At 37.8% G+C, this 16,958-nt stretch overlaps 1 protein-coding gene across 7 annotated transcripts in view; it reads right to left on the bottom strand.

Annotated features, from left to right (window-relative positions):
- LOC131548308 (uncharacterized) overlaps window positions 1-16,412 on the bottom strand; it is a 39,426-nt gene extending 23,014 nt beyond the window's left edge. For 4 of the 7 annotated variants that reach the window (XM_058789537.1, XM_058789532.1, XM_058789535.1 and 1 more), the window contains exons 1-7: window positions 16,181-16,412; window positions 15,108-15,227; window positions 10,949-11,094; window positions 10,729-10,819; window positions 10,344-10,451; window positions 5,072-5,138; window positions 4,424-4,582 (exon numbers count right to left, since the gene is read on the bottom strand). In XM_058789537.1, coding sequence (XP_058645520.1) covers window positions 4,424-4,582; window positions 5,072-5,138; window positions 10,344-10,406 — 289 coding nt within the window. In that variant the 5' untranslated portion in view covers window positions 10,407-10,451; window positions 10,729-10,819; window positions 10,949-11,094; window positions 15,108-15,227; window positions 16,181-16,412. The remainder of the gene's footprint in view (window positions 1-4,423; window positions 4,583-5,071; window positions 5,139-10,343; window positions 10,452-10,728; window positions 10,820-10,948; window positions 11,095-15,107; window positions 15,228-16,180) is intronic. The other 3 variants (XM_058789533.1, XM_058789536.1, XM_058789531.1) reach the window with 3 other exon arrangements.
- Window positions 16,413-16,958: the final 546 nt, after the last annotated feature.

The following is a 16,958-nucleotide window of genomic DNA, read 5'->3' as shown; positions in this document are numbered from 1 at the left end:
GGATACAGTGAAAAATTCTTCGGTGTAGTTCTGTTCATAACCCTTGCCGAACGGTCCTCGCACTTTAGAAATCTTGACGACATCCCCTACTCTATATTTAAATACGGGACGATTGTTCTTCTTCATACCTCCGTACAGGTTTTGAAACACTACGCCTTCATTTTCTTTGTCGACGTCCACAGGTCTCATCTTAATACTCCGATGGTAGCTGGAGTTGTACCCCTGCATAACATCTTGCAACACATCTGTGTATCTCCGTGAATTTGTAGCGGTTAAAAATCTGCACATTCGGCTTTTTAACAACCTATTAAATCGTTCCACAACGCTGGCCTTCAAATCGGTAGCCGTAGCAAAATACTGAACGTCGTGCTTTTTCATCAAATCTTGAAAATGTTTGTTAAAAAGTTCGGTTCCCCTATCCGTCTGCAATTTCTTTGGAACGCACCCCTCTTCGAGTATAGACTCAAACGCTTTAGTAACCTCGACCCCGCTCTTATTCTTTAACGTTCAAGCCCACACGCGTACTTGCTAAATACGTCGATGCATGCCAGCAGATATTTATTATTATCATTTTCCTTGGAATAGGCCGACATGTCGACCAGACCCGCTTGAAACTGCGTATCCATCCTGTACACCATGACTCTATTACGTTTGTAGTTAATAGGTGCCGTTCTGTGTAGCGTGTACTCATCCTCCCCAGCCAGCCAGTCCGAGACCTGCTTATCGCTCAGGCGAACGCCGGTATCCTTTAAGACCGCATCTTTTAACCGTTTTTTACCTCCTAAAGAACCGGGGTTGGCAGGCGTGTAATAAACTTTTTTCATGAGCTCGGACATGTTGTTATCGTTTCAATCGTCCTCAAAAGAATAACACGCACAAGCGTTACGTTTCAGTCTTTTATTAAAAAATAATAATAAAGAGATAGTTTTTCAAATGGTTACATAGTGACGAAAATTAAATTAAAATTGGTTACATAATAACAAGAATAGAAATAAAAATGTTACATTGCAACATGAATAGAATTCAAAATGAGTACATAGTGATAAGAACAGATTTCAAAATGAATACATAGTATGTAACCCATTTTATTTCTATTCTCATTACTATCTAACCAGTAAAGACAATTTACACAGGCCGTATAGCTGCGATCTAGTATGTAGTTTACCAGAATTTCAACCATCTCGTACACCTTGTTTTTCTCATCGTTTACGTACGTGCACATACAAAGGACGTCGCTAACTCTTATCTCTTCACCGGCTGCAGATATGTCATCTAGAATTTTTCGGAGCATTGCAGAGGAGCGATCAGAACTGTTTACACAAATGTCAGTCAATTCAGACCAAGAGTCGGTCAGACTTCTTATAACACACATTTGTTTCATGAGATTTTTTATAGTTAGTTAAGTTAAGTCGTGACGTATTGTCAAGTATGGTGACCCATACTCGAAATGGTACACACACACACACACACACACACACACTCATACACCACACACACTCACACACCACACACATTAGGCCACGACTACCCCTAGGTGTCGTTTGTCCCTCGTAATCTTTCTCCGGATCACATGCACGATCGATGGCCGCAAGCATCATTTTGATCATCTGTCCTTTATAATGAGGGGTAAACAAGATGTCTCTGAAAAATTGTATTCCGCTACACACAGACCCCATGTTGTCACACTCCTGGGGCGGTCACGCTGCTTTGCCAGAGATCCACGGCGTCGTAAACGACTTTCTTGTAGGACTTGTCCAGCAGCTTTTCCCTGATTTCTTGCAGCTTTGCGACAATGAATGGTTTGTCTCTTAATTCGTGAAGGATAGCACCGGTAGTTCCTTGAATCCTCAGAATGTTGTTGGTCATTAAATCATAGAGTGAAGTCAATAATGGTCTGAAGATTGGGTTTGAACAGTTTGCGGCACAGTTCGTCAAAGCGTGAGTCGAAATAGTGGGCGTCAGGTTCAAACAGACAGGAATGTTGCAGCTGGCTCGGATGGTCCGTTGCGCACCCCTCGCACTTGTCCCTTAGTTTGTTGTCGATGATGTGTTGCAGCAGCAGCACGATCATAGCTTTTATGATTCTGAAACCTTTTCAGAATGGGTGTTGTCTGTCGAAAGATGATCGACAGCGTTATCATCAGAAGCTTTGAGGTTGAAAGGAGCATAATCACATTGTAGAGAGTCTTCTTGAGACATGTTGGAAATACTGTGTGGGAGTGTCGACTTACTGTTCTTTATAATGGCTGTAGTAGATGGGCGGGGACAGTAACACCCCCTCACGGGGGTTTCTCTCGGGGTGAAACAGCTGTGTTTTAATTTTGCTGTATCCGTCATGTATGCTGCACCACTTGAACATTTTGTTTACGATCGAAAAAAGAGCACTCAGCAAATGCAGATCGCACCACTTGAACAAAAACTTAAGGCTGAACATTTTGTGGTATTCTTTATGTGGGTCGCCCTCCGAAAGGTCACTAAGCTTTGTCTTGTCTTCGCAGGTGAATATGTACACGTAGTCCTCCAGGTTCTTTTGAGCATGGTCACCGACCACTCGGTACCGGATATTCGGTGCTACCCCGTCCCACTCCCCAATGTACAAAGGCTCTTCTCCACAATCCTTCAGATCTTTCCAGATACGATTGAAAAATAATTGCCAATCTTTTTCAGGAAATACCAGGCAGGGGTCTTGATCCTGTCCAAATTCGTTGGTTTCGTCAGATGTGTAGAGCGTAACCGTTCGATCCAATTTGTGAAATATGTAGCCGAATATACGACCGCTGATCAGGAAAAATTCGTCTCTCACGCATTCAGAATTTTCGTGGAGAAACCTTGTCAAGCACAAATTACCGCTGTATGGCTTTCTCGGTGCCAAAGTCAGATTTTCCATCATCTCTTCATCCCATTCCTTCTCAGGAGTTTTAGGTGAATATGAGGCATTCGTGTCTATGTGTTTCACAGCTCTTTTCTGATTTCCCCCAGAAATACCTCGGTCTATTTATCTAAGAGCTCCTCAGAATGCAACCAGATACTGCTGTCACGTGATCCACAGATGGGAAAACCCCCACTGGATGAGCATAATATCTTCAAAAACATTACTTGACAGCTCATTTATGGGTTTTTCCACCGCCGCAAAGTTTCACGCTTGACCGATTTCCACATCCAAAACTTGTTATGAGATCAAAGGTCACATATGGATATTATTATTATTAATAATAATAATATTATGAGGTCACGAAAGGTCAAAGCAATAAATCTTTTTGTCACAGTGTACTCCATATTCACTACTTAAGGGTTTTATACTGTAAAAAATGTCCTGTAAAAAAACGGTCAAATGACTGGCAGCTATGGCTGCCAAACAAAAACCGTAAAATTAAAGTAAAATATCGTAATTGAAACAAGGAAAAATCTCTAAAATAACAGTTTTTTTTTGGTAAAACCTTCAATGAAAATTTCTGTAAAATTATTGTTTTTGCACTTTATTTCAATTAAGGTATTTTATTGTAATTTTAGGTTTTTGTTTGGCAGCCGTAGCTGCCAGTCATTTGACCGCTTTTTACAATTTTTTTTTTACAGTGTGTGTAAAACACAGAAAAGTAACCTATTCCTACTTGCTCGTAGAAGAAAATGAACTTGAGGTATTTAACATTAACAAATTTAACAACGTAACATTTAGAATTACATTGGCTTTTCCATTGTTTTTCTTAAATATATAATGTCATTGTATGCATGTACTATATTGTATGTCGATTTGGACAAAAGCATCTGCAAAATACCTTAACCATACTTCAAAAAATTTGACTTAATTAGTTAATTAATGAAAGTCGTAATGTTAAACTGTTGTCTGTCAAGACTCTTCTGTGTTTACATAAATGTCCTGCAGGGGAATACCAACTCTAGGTAGAACAGACACTTAACGGCAATAGCTGTGTCTCCATCTAGCTTTTTAATGCACATTTTAACCATTTGAAAAGAAAAAAAAAAGAACTGACTGAAAATGGTTAAAATTCACATAAAATATTCTAATGTGAATAAAAACTTTTCTGTTGATCGATTAGATATTTTGTTGATGGGAACGGATGTATTTGCATAAATTCACATTTGTTGCAGTTTTATCAAATGTTTTAAGTTGCCTCTTACGTTTTGATCCCACAGCTGTTCACGACTCCTTTCCTGTCCATTTCTAATTTGCATAACAGAGCTGATGGAAACGCTCTCCAAGTATAGTTTTTTTTTTTGCCAAATTTTTACGAATGCACTTAAAAGATGCAAATGAATTGGATGGAAGCCTGTCTTTTGACATCAATGCATAGAGTATATCATAGAGCCTAACAATACTGAACAAAAAGAAAGTAATTCATGGGATATTCCATATGAGAATGATGGATCTATTTTCTTTATTAATGTGTAAACAGTTTAAACATACCTTTGGACAAATTCAAGAGTGCTTGAGGCATCTTTAGATACTGCAGGTTGAACACATAGTAAGCAGCGAAGGTCGCTCCATTCAAAAGATTGTTGTGGGGCCCCATCACAATAGTTCCTTCCATGGACATCATCCACTTGTCTGCGCTTAGTATCTCTCCTGAAATGCATTAACACAATATGATAACTAAAAGAGCACTAGAGAGTTGCACTATATAAACACACACACGCACGAGTTCAGGGTGCAATATTTTTTTTTTTTTAAAAGTCTAATTTTTTTATTTTTTAAATTTGGCTGCTATCCCCTTCAAAGTAGTCTCCTTGTGCTGTGATACACAGTTCTCAGTGCTCCTCGCTTGGTTGGAACGCTCCCTGGAAGCCTAGCTATTTAAGTCAATCCAGCACCATCTAAGATGTGTTTTGGATCTCCTCTACTGTGTCACTGGACAAGGAGACTACTTTAAAGGGGATAGTGGCCAAAATTAAATCAGGTATATTTTTGCTTTTTATAGTCACAGTCTCAATACTTTGATTTCACCTCATAATATTTTTTTTTTAATCTACAATGGCCATGCGCCAGAATTCCGACACAGTGCCGAAAAACATTAAGCCCTGTAATAAACCTTAAACAAATTAGGGAAGAACATACCTTGCACAATTAAGCAAGGTGTGCTGGGTAGGGTCTCTTTCTGGAGATCAGCAGCTGTGGCAGAGGACTAGGGCAAAAAAAACAACAACAACATAAACATTACAAAATCTATTACCAATTACACAACAAATACCGATTACAAACCTATTATTATTTTAATATTCCATACAGTCTGGCTTTGAGACAAAGAAAATGGTCGACTCAACACCGAATAAAAACAATGGCTAATGTTTTAAATATATGTATGCTAAGCTGTCTAAAACAGTAAAACCAGTCAACGGATTAACCACTCTCTATAGCGGTTCAGACTGTCTATGGAATATCAGAATAATTTGGAATAGATAGTCTGTGTGGAGACTATATTACCAACACTACGGTACTGCACGAGCAATTTACAAAATAACTGTTAGAAGAGAGAACGAGCCAAAGTAAGTGTGTGTGTGTGTGTGTACATGCAAGTTATAGTCACATCAGCCTTAAGAAAGATGCCATTCTCATTAAAGTGGGCAGTAGGTATAGGAGAATGCAGACGGCCTTGCTGCACTACAAAATGCTTTTCTTACTTAGATTTCTTGTCTTGTTTCCAGCCAAAATATAAAAAATCTTAAATCAAGAAGGATTTTTTAGACAATTAAAAATTATAGTCTTGTTTTCAGAAAAAAACAAGTCAAAATTAAGTGAGTTTTTGCTCGAAACAAGCAAAATAATCTGCCAATGGGGTAAGCAAAATAATTGTTTTTTGTTTGAACTAAGATTATTTTGCTTGTTTCGAAGTACTCAATTATGGTCTTGCTTCCTTGCTCAATGGCTGCTGGCAGCTTCTCCAGGATGGAAACTCACTGAAGTGAGAGAACAGGCCCTTAAAACAGAAATAGCCAGTCCTTACTGTTGCCAATCATACTAGTGTGCAAACCACAATGACTTCAAGACCCCCGATTAAAAGACAGCTAAACAGAAGTCATAATAACGTTACAGTAGGCTGTCCGGTAGCACGTGTAATCAATGCAATAATAACCTGAGCTGAGGAAGCTGACTGGGCTAATGCTTATTTTTATAGTCTACGGGCTAATGCTAATTATGCTAACATTATTTGAGCTGTCGTCACTGTGGTTTTGCAGAATCAGAATGAGCTTTTATTGTCAGGTATGTTTACACATACGAGGAATTTGTTTTCGTTACAGAAGCTTCCACAGTGCGACAGAACAAAAAACACAGATAATAAAAATAATAATAAAAAAAAAATAGAACAAATAAATTGCATGTGGTAACGTTACCTTTTTCCATATCACCTCCATCGAGGTTCCAGCGAGTAGAGGCGAGCGGGGGGTTGACGTTTAGATATAATCAACAACAAATCAGTGTCTGAAATAATCCAGCTAGCAGCCGGTGTGCAGCTGCTGCCGCGCAGTTTGCCTTTTCCTTCGGTGTTGTCAATCAGGACTGTGGTGAAGTTAGTTTTAAATTGGATAGAGTAAGAAGACGCCATATGAAACTAATTTCACCGTGGTCAGTTCAAGAGAAATCTGAAAATATACCACTGAAATATACAAAACAAAACAATCAGCACTTACTCAGATCACCGATAATATATCCATAGACGTATAAAATAGAATTTATGTTACATACCTGAGACGTGTTCCTTCTTCCAAAATTGTTTAAATACTTCTGGTACCGTTGGCCGTGTAATTTCAAAATTCAAACAATGGCAATCCCACAATGCTATGCGGTGGCTGTAAAATAATGCTTCTTCGGTGTAGTTACAACAATATTACAGGACTGTCCGTAAATTTCCCATCATGCATTTGCATTTACAGTAAAAACATGAATACAATACGTTGTTGTAAAATTTAATGTAAAAATTACATCAATTACTAACAGTGTAGGGTTGGGAATCGAAAATCGATTCAGATTCCAGAATCGGATACTTGTTGTCAAATTAAAATTTAGATTCCTGTGCGCTTTTTTCTTCTTCATCTGTGAGGACCGGACCTAGCGATCTGCCAGGACCTTGCTCGCTGATCTAAGCGCTCCAAAGTTTGGCTACATTTGCAATCAGAAGCAAAACAATCTAAGTATAATATCTGTGATAGCTAAACATGTTGCAAGAGAGGTGTCGCCACCAACATGACATTAATTTAATAGATTGTTAAAGATCGCGAACATGATTCAAACACCAACGTGACTCTATTCCTAAATTACAACGATTCATCTGTTTCATTCCTCGACCTTTGACCTCCGTGCAGCTTACAATCACACCAGAGCGAAAAGGGGCTGTTAAAATGTATTTGTCTTTGAATCATACAAGAGATTTGTTCAAGGACGCCGATTTATCCAGTAATGACACAAGTACATCTTGAGTGAGTCATGTGATTTTGTTTAGTTGTCTAATATTTTTTTCTTCAGAATCATGAGAGAACCACAACTTCCACTGGGAAAAAAAATCAATTTATCCAGAATCATGCAGTTCTATTTTGCACACAATCAGCTCTTAAAGAGTCCAGTTTTTATGTAGCCTGTTGATTTTTGTTCATGGTATTCAGCTCCAATAAATGGTTTGCAGAAAAAGAGACACATGATAAATGTTTGATATCATTATTTAATCACATTGGAATCGAAAAGAATCGTAATCTAAAAGAATCGGAATCCCTAAAATTCAAACGATACCCAACCCTACTCGTTACTGAAAAAAATAACGCTGTTTATTTATAACAGCGTTATTCCCATGACTGGCTATATGGCACCTCTAATGGTTTTACATAGCATCTCTTAGATCGTATCATAGTACTGAGACTGCTCTCATTAGAGTTACAAATGACCTGCTTCTATCATCTGATCATGGTTGTATCTCTTTATTAGTTCTACTGGATCTTAGCGCTGCGTTCGACACTATCGACCACAACATTCTTTTGAATAGACTACAAAACTTTGTTGGCATTAGTGGAAGTGCCTTAGCATGGTTCAAATCATATTTATCTGACCGCCATCAGTTCGTAGTAGTGAATGAAGAGGTATCATATCGATCACAAGTGCAATATGGAGTACCTCAAGGCTCAGTACTAGGGTCGTTACTTTTCACGCTTTACATGTTACCCTTGGGAGATATTATCAGGAGACATGGTGTTAGCTTTCACTGTTATGCTGATGATACTCAGCTCTATATTTCTTCGCCCGGTGAAACACACCAAATTGAGAAACTAACGGAATGCATAGTCGATATAAAAACTGGATGACGAGTAATTTTTACTGCTAAATTCTGAAAAACAGAGGTGTTAATTATCGGACCTAAAACCCCACATGTAATAACCTAGAACATTATCTAACACTTGACGGCTGCTCTGTCAATTCTTCTTCATCAGTCAGGAACCTAGGTGTGCTGTTCGATAGCAATCTGTCATTTGAAAGCCATGTTTCTAGCATCTGTAAAACTGCATTTTTCATCTCAAAAGCATATCTAAATTGCGACCAATGCTCTCAACGTCAAATGCAGAAATGTTAATTCATGCTTATGACCTCAAGGTTAGACTATTGTAATGCTTTATTGGGTGGTTGTTCTGCACGCTTGATCAACAAACTACAGTTGGTCCAAAATGCAGCAGCTAGAGTCCTTACTAGAACCAGGAAATATGACCATATTAGCCCGGTTCTGTCAACACTGCACTGGCTCCCTATCAAACATCGGATAGATTTTAAAATCTTGTTAATTACTTATAAAGCCCTGAATGGTTTAGCTCCTCAGTACTTGAGTGAGCTCTTATCGCATTATAGTCCTCCACGTCCACTGCGTTCTCAAAACTCTGGCCGTTTGATAATACCTAGAATATCAAAATCGGCTGCGGGCGGCAGATCCTATTCCTATTTAGGACCCAAACTCTGGAACAATCTACCTATCACTGTTCGGGAGGCAGACACACTCTGTCAGTTCAAATCTAGATTAAAGACCCATCTCTTTATCCTGGCGTACACATAACACACTAATACGCTTCTATAATTCAAATCCGTTAAAGGGTTGTTAGGCTGCATTAATTAGATCAACCGGAACCAGGAACACTGCCCATAACACACGATGTACTCGTTACATCGTAAGTAGAATGGCATCTACGCTAATATTTGTCTGTTTCTTTCCTGTTCTGTTTCTCAGTCCGTATCCGATCGGATGGTGGATCAGCACCAAGAGATGATGTCTATAGCCCTGATCGTCAGCGGAAACCAGGACACCCAGATGACCCCCAGAGACATATCCCCAGCGAAAACCTAGATTAAAATACAATAAAACTAAAAAATATAACAAAATAACTAAAAATATAATGAAATACCTAACTACATAATACTACTATTGTTAGAACTTGCAACAAAATTTAAATAGAAATATAAACTTTTGAACTGTGGGTTTCGTCTGGTCAGAGGAGAACTGGCCCCGACTGAGCCTGGTTTCTCCCAAGGTTTTTCTCCATTCTGTCACAGAGGAGTTTTGGTTCCTTGCCGCTGTCGCCTCTGGCTTGCTCAGTTGGGGACACTTAATTTCTAGCGATTATCGCCGATTTGATTGCACAGATACTATTTAAACTAAACTTAGCTAGACAATGACATCTCTGAATTCAATAATGAAATGCCTTTAACTGAAAATTGAGTGTTTAATCTTATCATTATACATTACTGACACTCTATCCTCCAATTTGATACTGTTAAGTGCTTTGACACAATCTGTATTGTTAAAAGCGCTATATAAATAAAGGTGACTTGACTTGACTTAACGGAGCGGTACGGGTCAGTACAGTACGGTACGGTTCGGGACCGAACACTGATCCAGCTTGCGTTTCCATCGCCAGCAGTACCCTTACTTGATAGGCGTGGTGTGCTGGAAAGTAGCGATCAACTGTACCGAACCGTACCGCTCAGTGGAAACGAGCCAATATGGTGCTAAATAGCACCATTTGAAAAAGCACCAAAAGTGGTTCCCCTATGATTACGAGCCAAAGAACCACTTTTGATGCTATATAGCACCTTTTTAGAGTGTAGACTTGAGCAGAACAGACCACGGAGAAGTCTTCTGTGATCTGTTTTAGGAGTATGAAAATTCAAATGCTTATTAGATAGGACAGACTTTCTTTACCTAACCTGAGAATAAATGAAATAAGGTAGAAGGTGTAGGGAATTTAGCACCAGAAAACAGTATCCACAGCTGTTTTTTTTCAGACCCGAGTAAACGCATCCATCCCATCTCAATGTCTCACACTCTCTCTCTCTCTCGTTTTTGAGCTTGTGTCTCACACACATTGCCAGTGTCTCCTCTGCTTCTCATCCGATCTTCACTGGGATCTTGTTCTTCTGGATCCATGAAGAGCCAGTCGTCATCTTCCTTCAGCTGCTCGTCACCAATAGACTGTAAAACACTTATAAGTTCACCATTTTCTAATGACAGTAAAATTCCGAAATATGATTGATTTGACTGAACTGAACTGAACTGAGGATGACGTCACTGTTTCTGCAGAGCTGCTTTAGAGCTGAAATGAGCTCATTTCATAACTGATCTTAAAAAGTTATTAAACTGAACTAACACACCATTTATTATTTTGCTGTTTCTACATGTACAGCTGCTTTGAAACAGTATGTATTATATTACGCTCTACAGAAATAAAGTTGACTTGACTGTAACGTACAGTATAAGGAATAATGTACAATCAGGGTTGTTATAATCCTGGGGTTATAGTGAGCTATAGAGGCGTTCTCAGTATTCAGCACTCGGTGGATCTAGAAAGAAACCAGAAAGAGCAGTTTAAGCACTTCTGGAGAAATTCACACACAATCTATTGCTCAAAGTCTAGGACTTCAATTTTAGGGACGACACCAGTGATGCTTATTTATCAGTTTCATGAACACCTGATCCTGCTGTATGATGTCACCAGAAGCGTTTCTCGACAAAGCTCATCATGCCATACAGAAATGGGTTGGACTGGGGTTAAAATTCGGCCCTGGACAAATCCGGCCCACAAGTTCCTCGTGAATGTTTTGCTGGGTTATAGGGCCTTAAATTGGAGTAAATAAATTAATAAATTAAGCAGGACAGAAACAAATAATGATAGATATTACTGAATTCTTAATAATGAACTTAATAAAGCATTTTTGTCACATAGAAAAGAACTTGACAGTAAATCAATGATTTTGAGCTACAATGCAGAAAATGTACTGCTATCATTTCCACTCTCATGTCGTTCCAAACATGTATGACTTGCTTTCTTCTCTGGAACACAAAAGAAGATCATTTGTAGAATGCTATCAAACCACTTTGGTTACCCTTGATTTCTATTGTATTCTACTCTTTGTATACTGTACAGAAATTTCTTGAAATTTGGAATGACTTCATGGTGTCAGACTGTGGCTGTGTTCGAAATGGCATACTTGCTTACTGCTTACTGCCCAGTACACAGTGCATACTGCCTACAGTTTTTTAAAGAATAGTGTGTGAAACGGTATATAATAAGCAACATATGTTTCAGAGTAGTATGCTTAATTGTCACATGACAAACACAAACATTAATTCAGCACAGCTGTCAAGGTTGTTACCTTACAAACAAATGTGCTAACTATTCTTTTTACAAAGGCTTGTTATAAGGCTTCATATTAGTAAACAATGCTAAATTGCCCAATTGAACTCACTCATAATTGAAGAACTTTACATAGGCTATTGGACTGAACTGAATCAACACTGAGCTGACTTTAACTGAACATTGATATTTTTGGCAGTTACACTAATTGGAAAAAGTGATATATTCTAGTTACACTAAGTGCAACTAATGATAAATTCTGTTTACACTAAAATAGCAGCATTTTCTTTAGCAACAAGTGTGTAAATAGTAGTTAGGTGGAAGATATTTATACTTAAGTTCTGTAGTACATTAAAAAAAAGTGTGCAATAACTTATTGAGCGTAAATTATCATACATTTTATTTGATGAACGCCACTTTATTGGGACAAAAATCTACCTACCGCTAAACAGTGGTATTATTAATGAGGCATTTAATTTCCACTTTTCAAATATTTATTTAATTTTTTATTGAAAACAAATGCCTTTCTGATCTGGTATGTGATGGGAAAAGGAGTTGCACGAGATTGACACAAGGCAGACTCGAACTCGGATCGCTCGCATCAACAACACACGTTTCACGTCTTTTACTCACTGCGTCACCGATACTATAGGAATACACGTGTCTTTTACTCACTGCGTCACCGATACTATAGTAATACACGTGTCTTCTGCAGTGCTGTTTATCACAGTCAGGCATTGGTGGGCAGAGTTAATGTAAAAAGCCTCGGCTAAAAATTGGTCTATTTGTCCTTAGAGTAAATACATTCCATTTCTTTTAGAGCTGCTTGACAGCAGAATTTAATTATGTTTGCATAATTGAAATATTAACTTTATTTATATATTATATTACTGCAATATTAATATTACAATTTAATATCTTTGAAACAATGTATAAAGCGCTATAGAAATAAAGGTGAGGTGATTTGACTTGATCGGAAAAGTGCCTTAGAGATTAAAGTACAATTTATGTCCTACTAATGATATTGTTTTTACATGCACAGCGACGGTTTGTAGTTTACATGTATATACGTACATATACAAGTCTTACATTTATAACTATTCCCGCCTCCAGTTCACTCACGCGTTTGAAGATGAAAGCGTCACATGGGCGCGTTGCTTTCTGGGAAACAGTATCCCATGCAGCGTCTTCAGATGCATACATCAAATTTCAGCAAATGTAGCAGGTAATCCGGGCATTCCATGCACACAGAAAATTCACATACTATTCACAGTATTCACACAGCATACTGCAATATAGTAGGAGTTGTATGATAGTATGCCATTCGGAACACAGCTTCTGTACTGATTTCAGTGTACTTGAGTTATATCTAGCAGATTTGGGCAAATATAGTAGGTCATCCGGGTATTCCATGCATACAGAAAATGTGCATACTATGCGCAGCATACATACTGGATACTGCAGAAATAGTAAGAGTAGTATGATAGTATGGCATTTCGAACACAACCTGTGTCTCAGCGTCTTGTTTCCCCTCCTCTCGTGGCCATATTTGGAGTTCCTGTTACTGTTCCTGTCCTTGTTTGTCATGTTCATTAGTTAATTAGTCCCCAGCCCTGTGTTATTAATTATCTAGTCTCCCCAGTGTTCTTAAAAATGATGACCATTTAAATTTTTGGGTGAACTGTCCCTTTAAGAACTTTAACATTTGTAAATAGTTAACACCTAATTTATATAAGATGCTATTTATCTTTAATCGGGCTCTAATTGAATGAACATTTTACTTCAATTAACATTAATTAGAACTAAACATTTAAAGCTATTCTGTTAAATTATACTTTGCCCTAATGAAATTTAATATAGTTCATAGAATCCAGAGTTTACATTATATTTACATTTAGTCATACATTTTATCCAAAGCAACTTACAAATGAGGACAATAAAAGCAATCAAAATCAACAAAAGAGCAATAATATGCAAGTGCTGTAACAAGTCTCATTTAGTTTAAAGCATTACACACAGCAGGTTTTATTTTAAATTAAATAAATAAAAATAAATCAGATAGAATAGAAAAAGAATGGAGCACATTAGTGTTAGAGGCCTTTTTGTTAATTGTATAAAAATACAAAGAAAAACAAATAGAATGCAAAAGATTAGAGAAGCTATTATTATTATTATTATTTTTTTTAAGAACAGAATTCGAATGGAGAGTGCTAGAGTGAGTTAGTTTAACTGATAGTATTAATAAGTTGGTGGTCACAAGTAAAACCATGGTCCTCGTATATCAGTTTGTATTAGCTATTATTTATTTTAAATACCATATATGGAATTTGTAATAAAAAATAAAATAAAATAAACATGTAGAAACTACAAAACAAATTCCCCAATATTTCAAATAAGTAATAACAGTAGGCTAACATTTATAATAAATATACAGCCAAAAAAAAAAAACACAGTAGGCTATTTGTACATTGTTAATAACTGCAAGTTAAATGATTATGGTGCTGAATTGACAAGTAATTATGTATTGGCGTTTTCCAATTTACCTCGTCAGTATACATAGTCATGCTGTGTTCAGCCAGCATCCAGAACCTTTAATGTTCTCACATCACACAACTGTAAACACAGTTTAGTATCACATCTGAATGGATCAAGCGACTCGCGCTGTTTATCTCTTTAAAGCGCAGCGCGGTGCGGGAGACTGAAATCTCTGCTTTAACGCTTCACACTTCTGGAGTATTTGCTTTTTGCAGTTTCACAGAAACCGGCTGGTGTACCGACAAAACATGCTACCGATCAGACCACCGGCCCGTGCCACAGGTGCAAAATCACTAGGACGCGACGCACTACAGTTAGTTTTTTTTTCTCGGAAGAGCGCCTCATATATTCAAGTCTATTCAAGTCACCTTTATTTATATAGCGCTTTTAACAATACAGATTGTGTCAAAGCACTTAACAGTATCAAATTGGAGGATAGAGTGTCAGTAATGTATAATGATAAGATTAAACACTCAATTGTCAGTTAAAGGCATTTCATTATTGAATTCAGAGATGTCATTGTCTAGCTCAGTTTAGTTTAAATGGTATCTGTGCAATCAAATCGGCGATAATCGCTAGAAATTAAGTGTCCCCAACTGAGCAAGCCAGAGGCGACAGCGGCAAGGAACCAAAACTCCCTCTGTGACAGAATGGAGAAAAAAACCTTGGGAGAAACCAGGCTCAGTCGGGGGTCAGTTCTCCTCTGGCCAGACGAAACCCACAGTTCAAAAGTTTACATTTCTATTTTTTATTTATATTATATTTATATTAAGCAAAATGATTACTGACTGTTAACAATTTTAGTACTGATCGAACTGATTAAAATAATGTTAGAATAAAATCAAATTGACAAACAAAAAAACATAAGATTTGACAACATGTCATTTTGGACTAATTTAAACACTCTGCGTCATGACGTAATTATACCAACACGTTCTCACTCCCAACTCGTCACATACTGATGCTTGGTCAGGATCCTTTGGCGTCATGTTTTAACTCGCAGATAGACTTCTGACCGGAGCCCGCAGCGATGACATCTGACCTGCAGGAGCTGACCGCAGTGTGTACGGGACTCCAGACTATGATAAATGGGAATAAAAAAGAAAAGGCTGCAATAAATTAGTTATGGCAGGGCGAGTCGAGGTCATATTTAACTGATTTTTTTTTATTTTAAAAACCACTCGTTGTCTGATATCAAAGTGCGTCTGTGAAACAGCGTTCAGCAGTGACTTTAACAATGCTCCAGCGAGCAACAGCAGTAACCCTGCTTCCCAGTGTGCAAATTCTATGTAATAGTAGTAATTCTCAATACTATTTAGGGCAGATAGGGTGGATAGTATGCACATTGGGACGCAGGCTAAATGTATTCCTCGGTAATTAATGCTGGTATTTTTGTCGAGGCTTGTTGATGATGATAAACGTATTTAATGTGCTGTGATTATGTTTGGTTAATCAGTGATTAATCAGCGCAATGCGACGTAATCAACCTAATATTTATTTATGTATTTGTTTATTGATTGATTTATTATTTTTATTTATTAATCAGTCAATCAATCAGTGGTGCTGACGTCATTGTAAGGCGCGATCCCAAGGTGCACTGCGATTTCCAGCTTGGTAAGTAGAACAGTTAATTAACTTAACTTCTTGACCTGATTAAACAGTTTTTGTTCCGTAAATTTGTGTTTAGAACCTTAAGAATCGCAAGCTAGCAGTTTCGTGATGCAGTAAATGACAGCAGAAATTATAAAAATATAACGTGCTGCACCAAATGTGTAGTTGGCTAGCTTAAGCTAGCTAATTAAATTCAAGCTTGTTTATTTATTTTACATATATTCATGCAGGGTAATATCATAGGAGACTGTATGATTTGTAATTATGATGTGTGTTCAGTTACCCATATTACAGTAAGTTAGCTCGATCACAACACTTTAGCCATTTATAAATGTTCAGATGAAGAACCGTGTTGCCAGATTGGTGTGTTTTCCAGTAACTGATCAAAATCCACACAAAATTATATAGTAAACACACAAACCCCACACAAAAGTTTATCCCGCAGGAAAAGTGTCTGAAGTGCCGAGTCAGCTTTTCAGCAGGGCTGGACTGGTAATCTGGCATACCGGGCATTTTCCCGGTGGGCCGATGCACTGAAGGCGCCGACAGAATTAGTTTTGTTTGTTTTCTTTTTGCCAAGGACCATCACAAGCAGCCAGTGGCCCATTGGTTTGTCTCCTGTATTGACAGCGTAAACCACCCAATCACAATGCGCTATAGACGGAGCCATGAAGTGTTTTGCTCCGCCTGTAAAGAACGCTTCACCCCAACTTCTTCCTCGTCGGTTTTTCCCACGTTTTCACAGCAGCTTCATCAAGAACAGGCTCGCTCTGCGGTGAGTGATGCGGCGTGGAGAGCAGCTGAATCGGTAAAGTGCTTGATAAGGACTCGTAGTGGAGGCAGGCATCTATCCTGTGTGCGCGCGCCATTAGTGCAGAATACGCAAACACTTCTTAATAAAACGTACATTCATCCACAGCGAAGTCATGTCAAGTGTGTTCATAGAGGTTTCCATGAGCCAATGCGAATAAATCTAGATTTAAATTCGAAAAGACACGATATCAGACCTGACGTTTTTTTTTTTTTTTATTATCCAAAACAACCAGATGCATTGATACATATCTACATTACCAGTCAAAAGTTATTGAACAGTAAGATTTTGAATGTTTGTTTATTTATTTATTTTTAAGAATTCTATTCTGCTCACCAAGCCTGCATTTATTTTATCCAAAATACAGCAAAACGGTAATATTATGAAA

This window comes from Onychostoma macrolepis, chromosome 10 (genome assembly GCF_012432095.1).
Source record: "Onychostoma macrolepis isolate SWU-2019 chromosome 10, ASM1243209v1, whole genome shotgun sequence".
Lineage (NCBI taxonomy): Eukaryota > Metazoa > Chordata > Actinopteri > Cypriniformes > Cyprinidae > Onychostoma > Onychostoma macrolepis.
The sequence above is the reverse complement of the archived record's forward strand: the minus strand, read 5'-3'. Positions and strand labels throughout refer to the sequence as shown.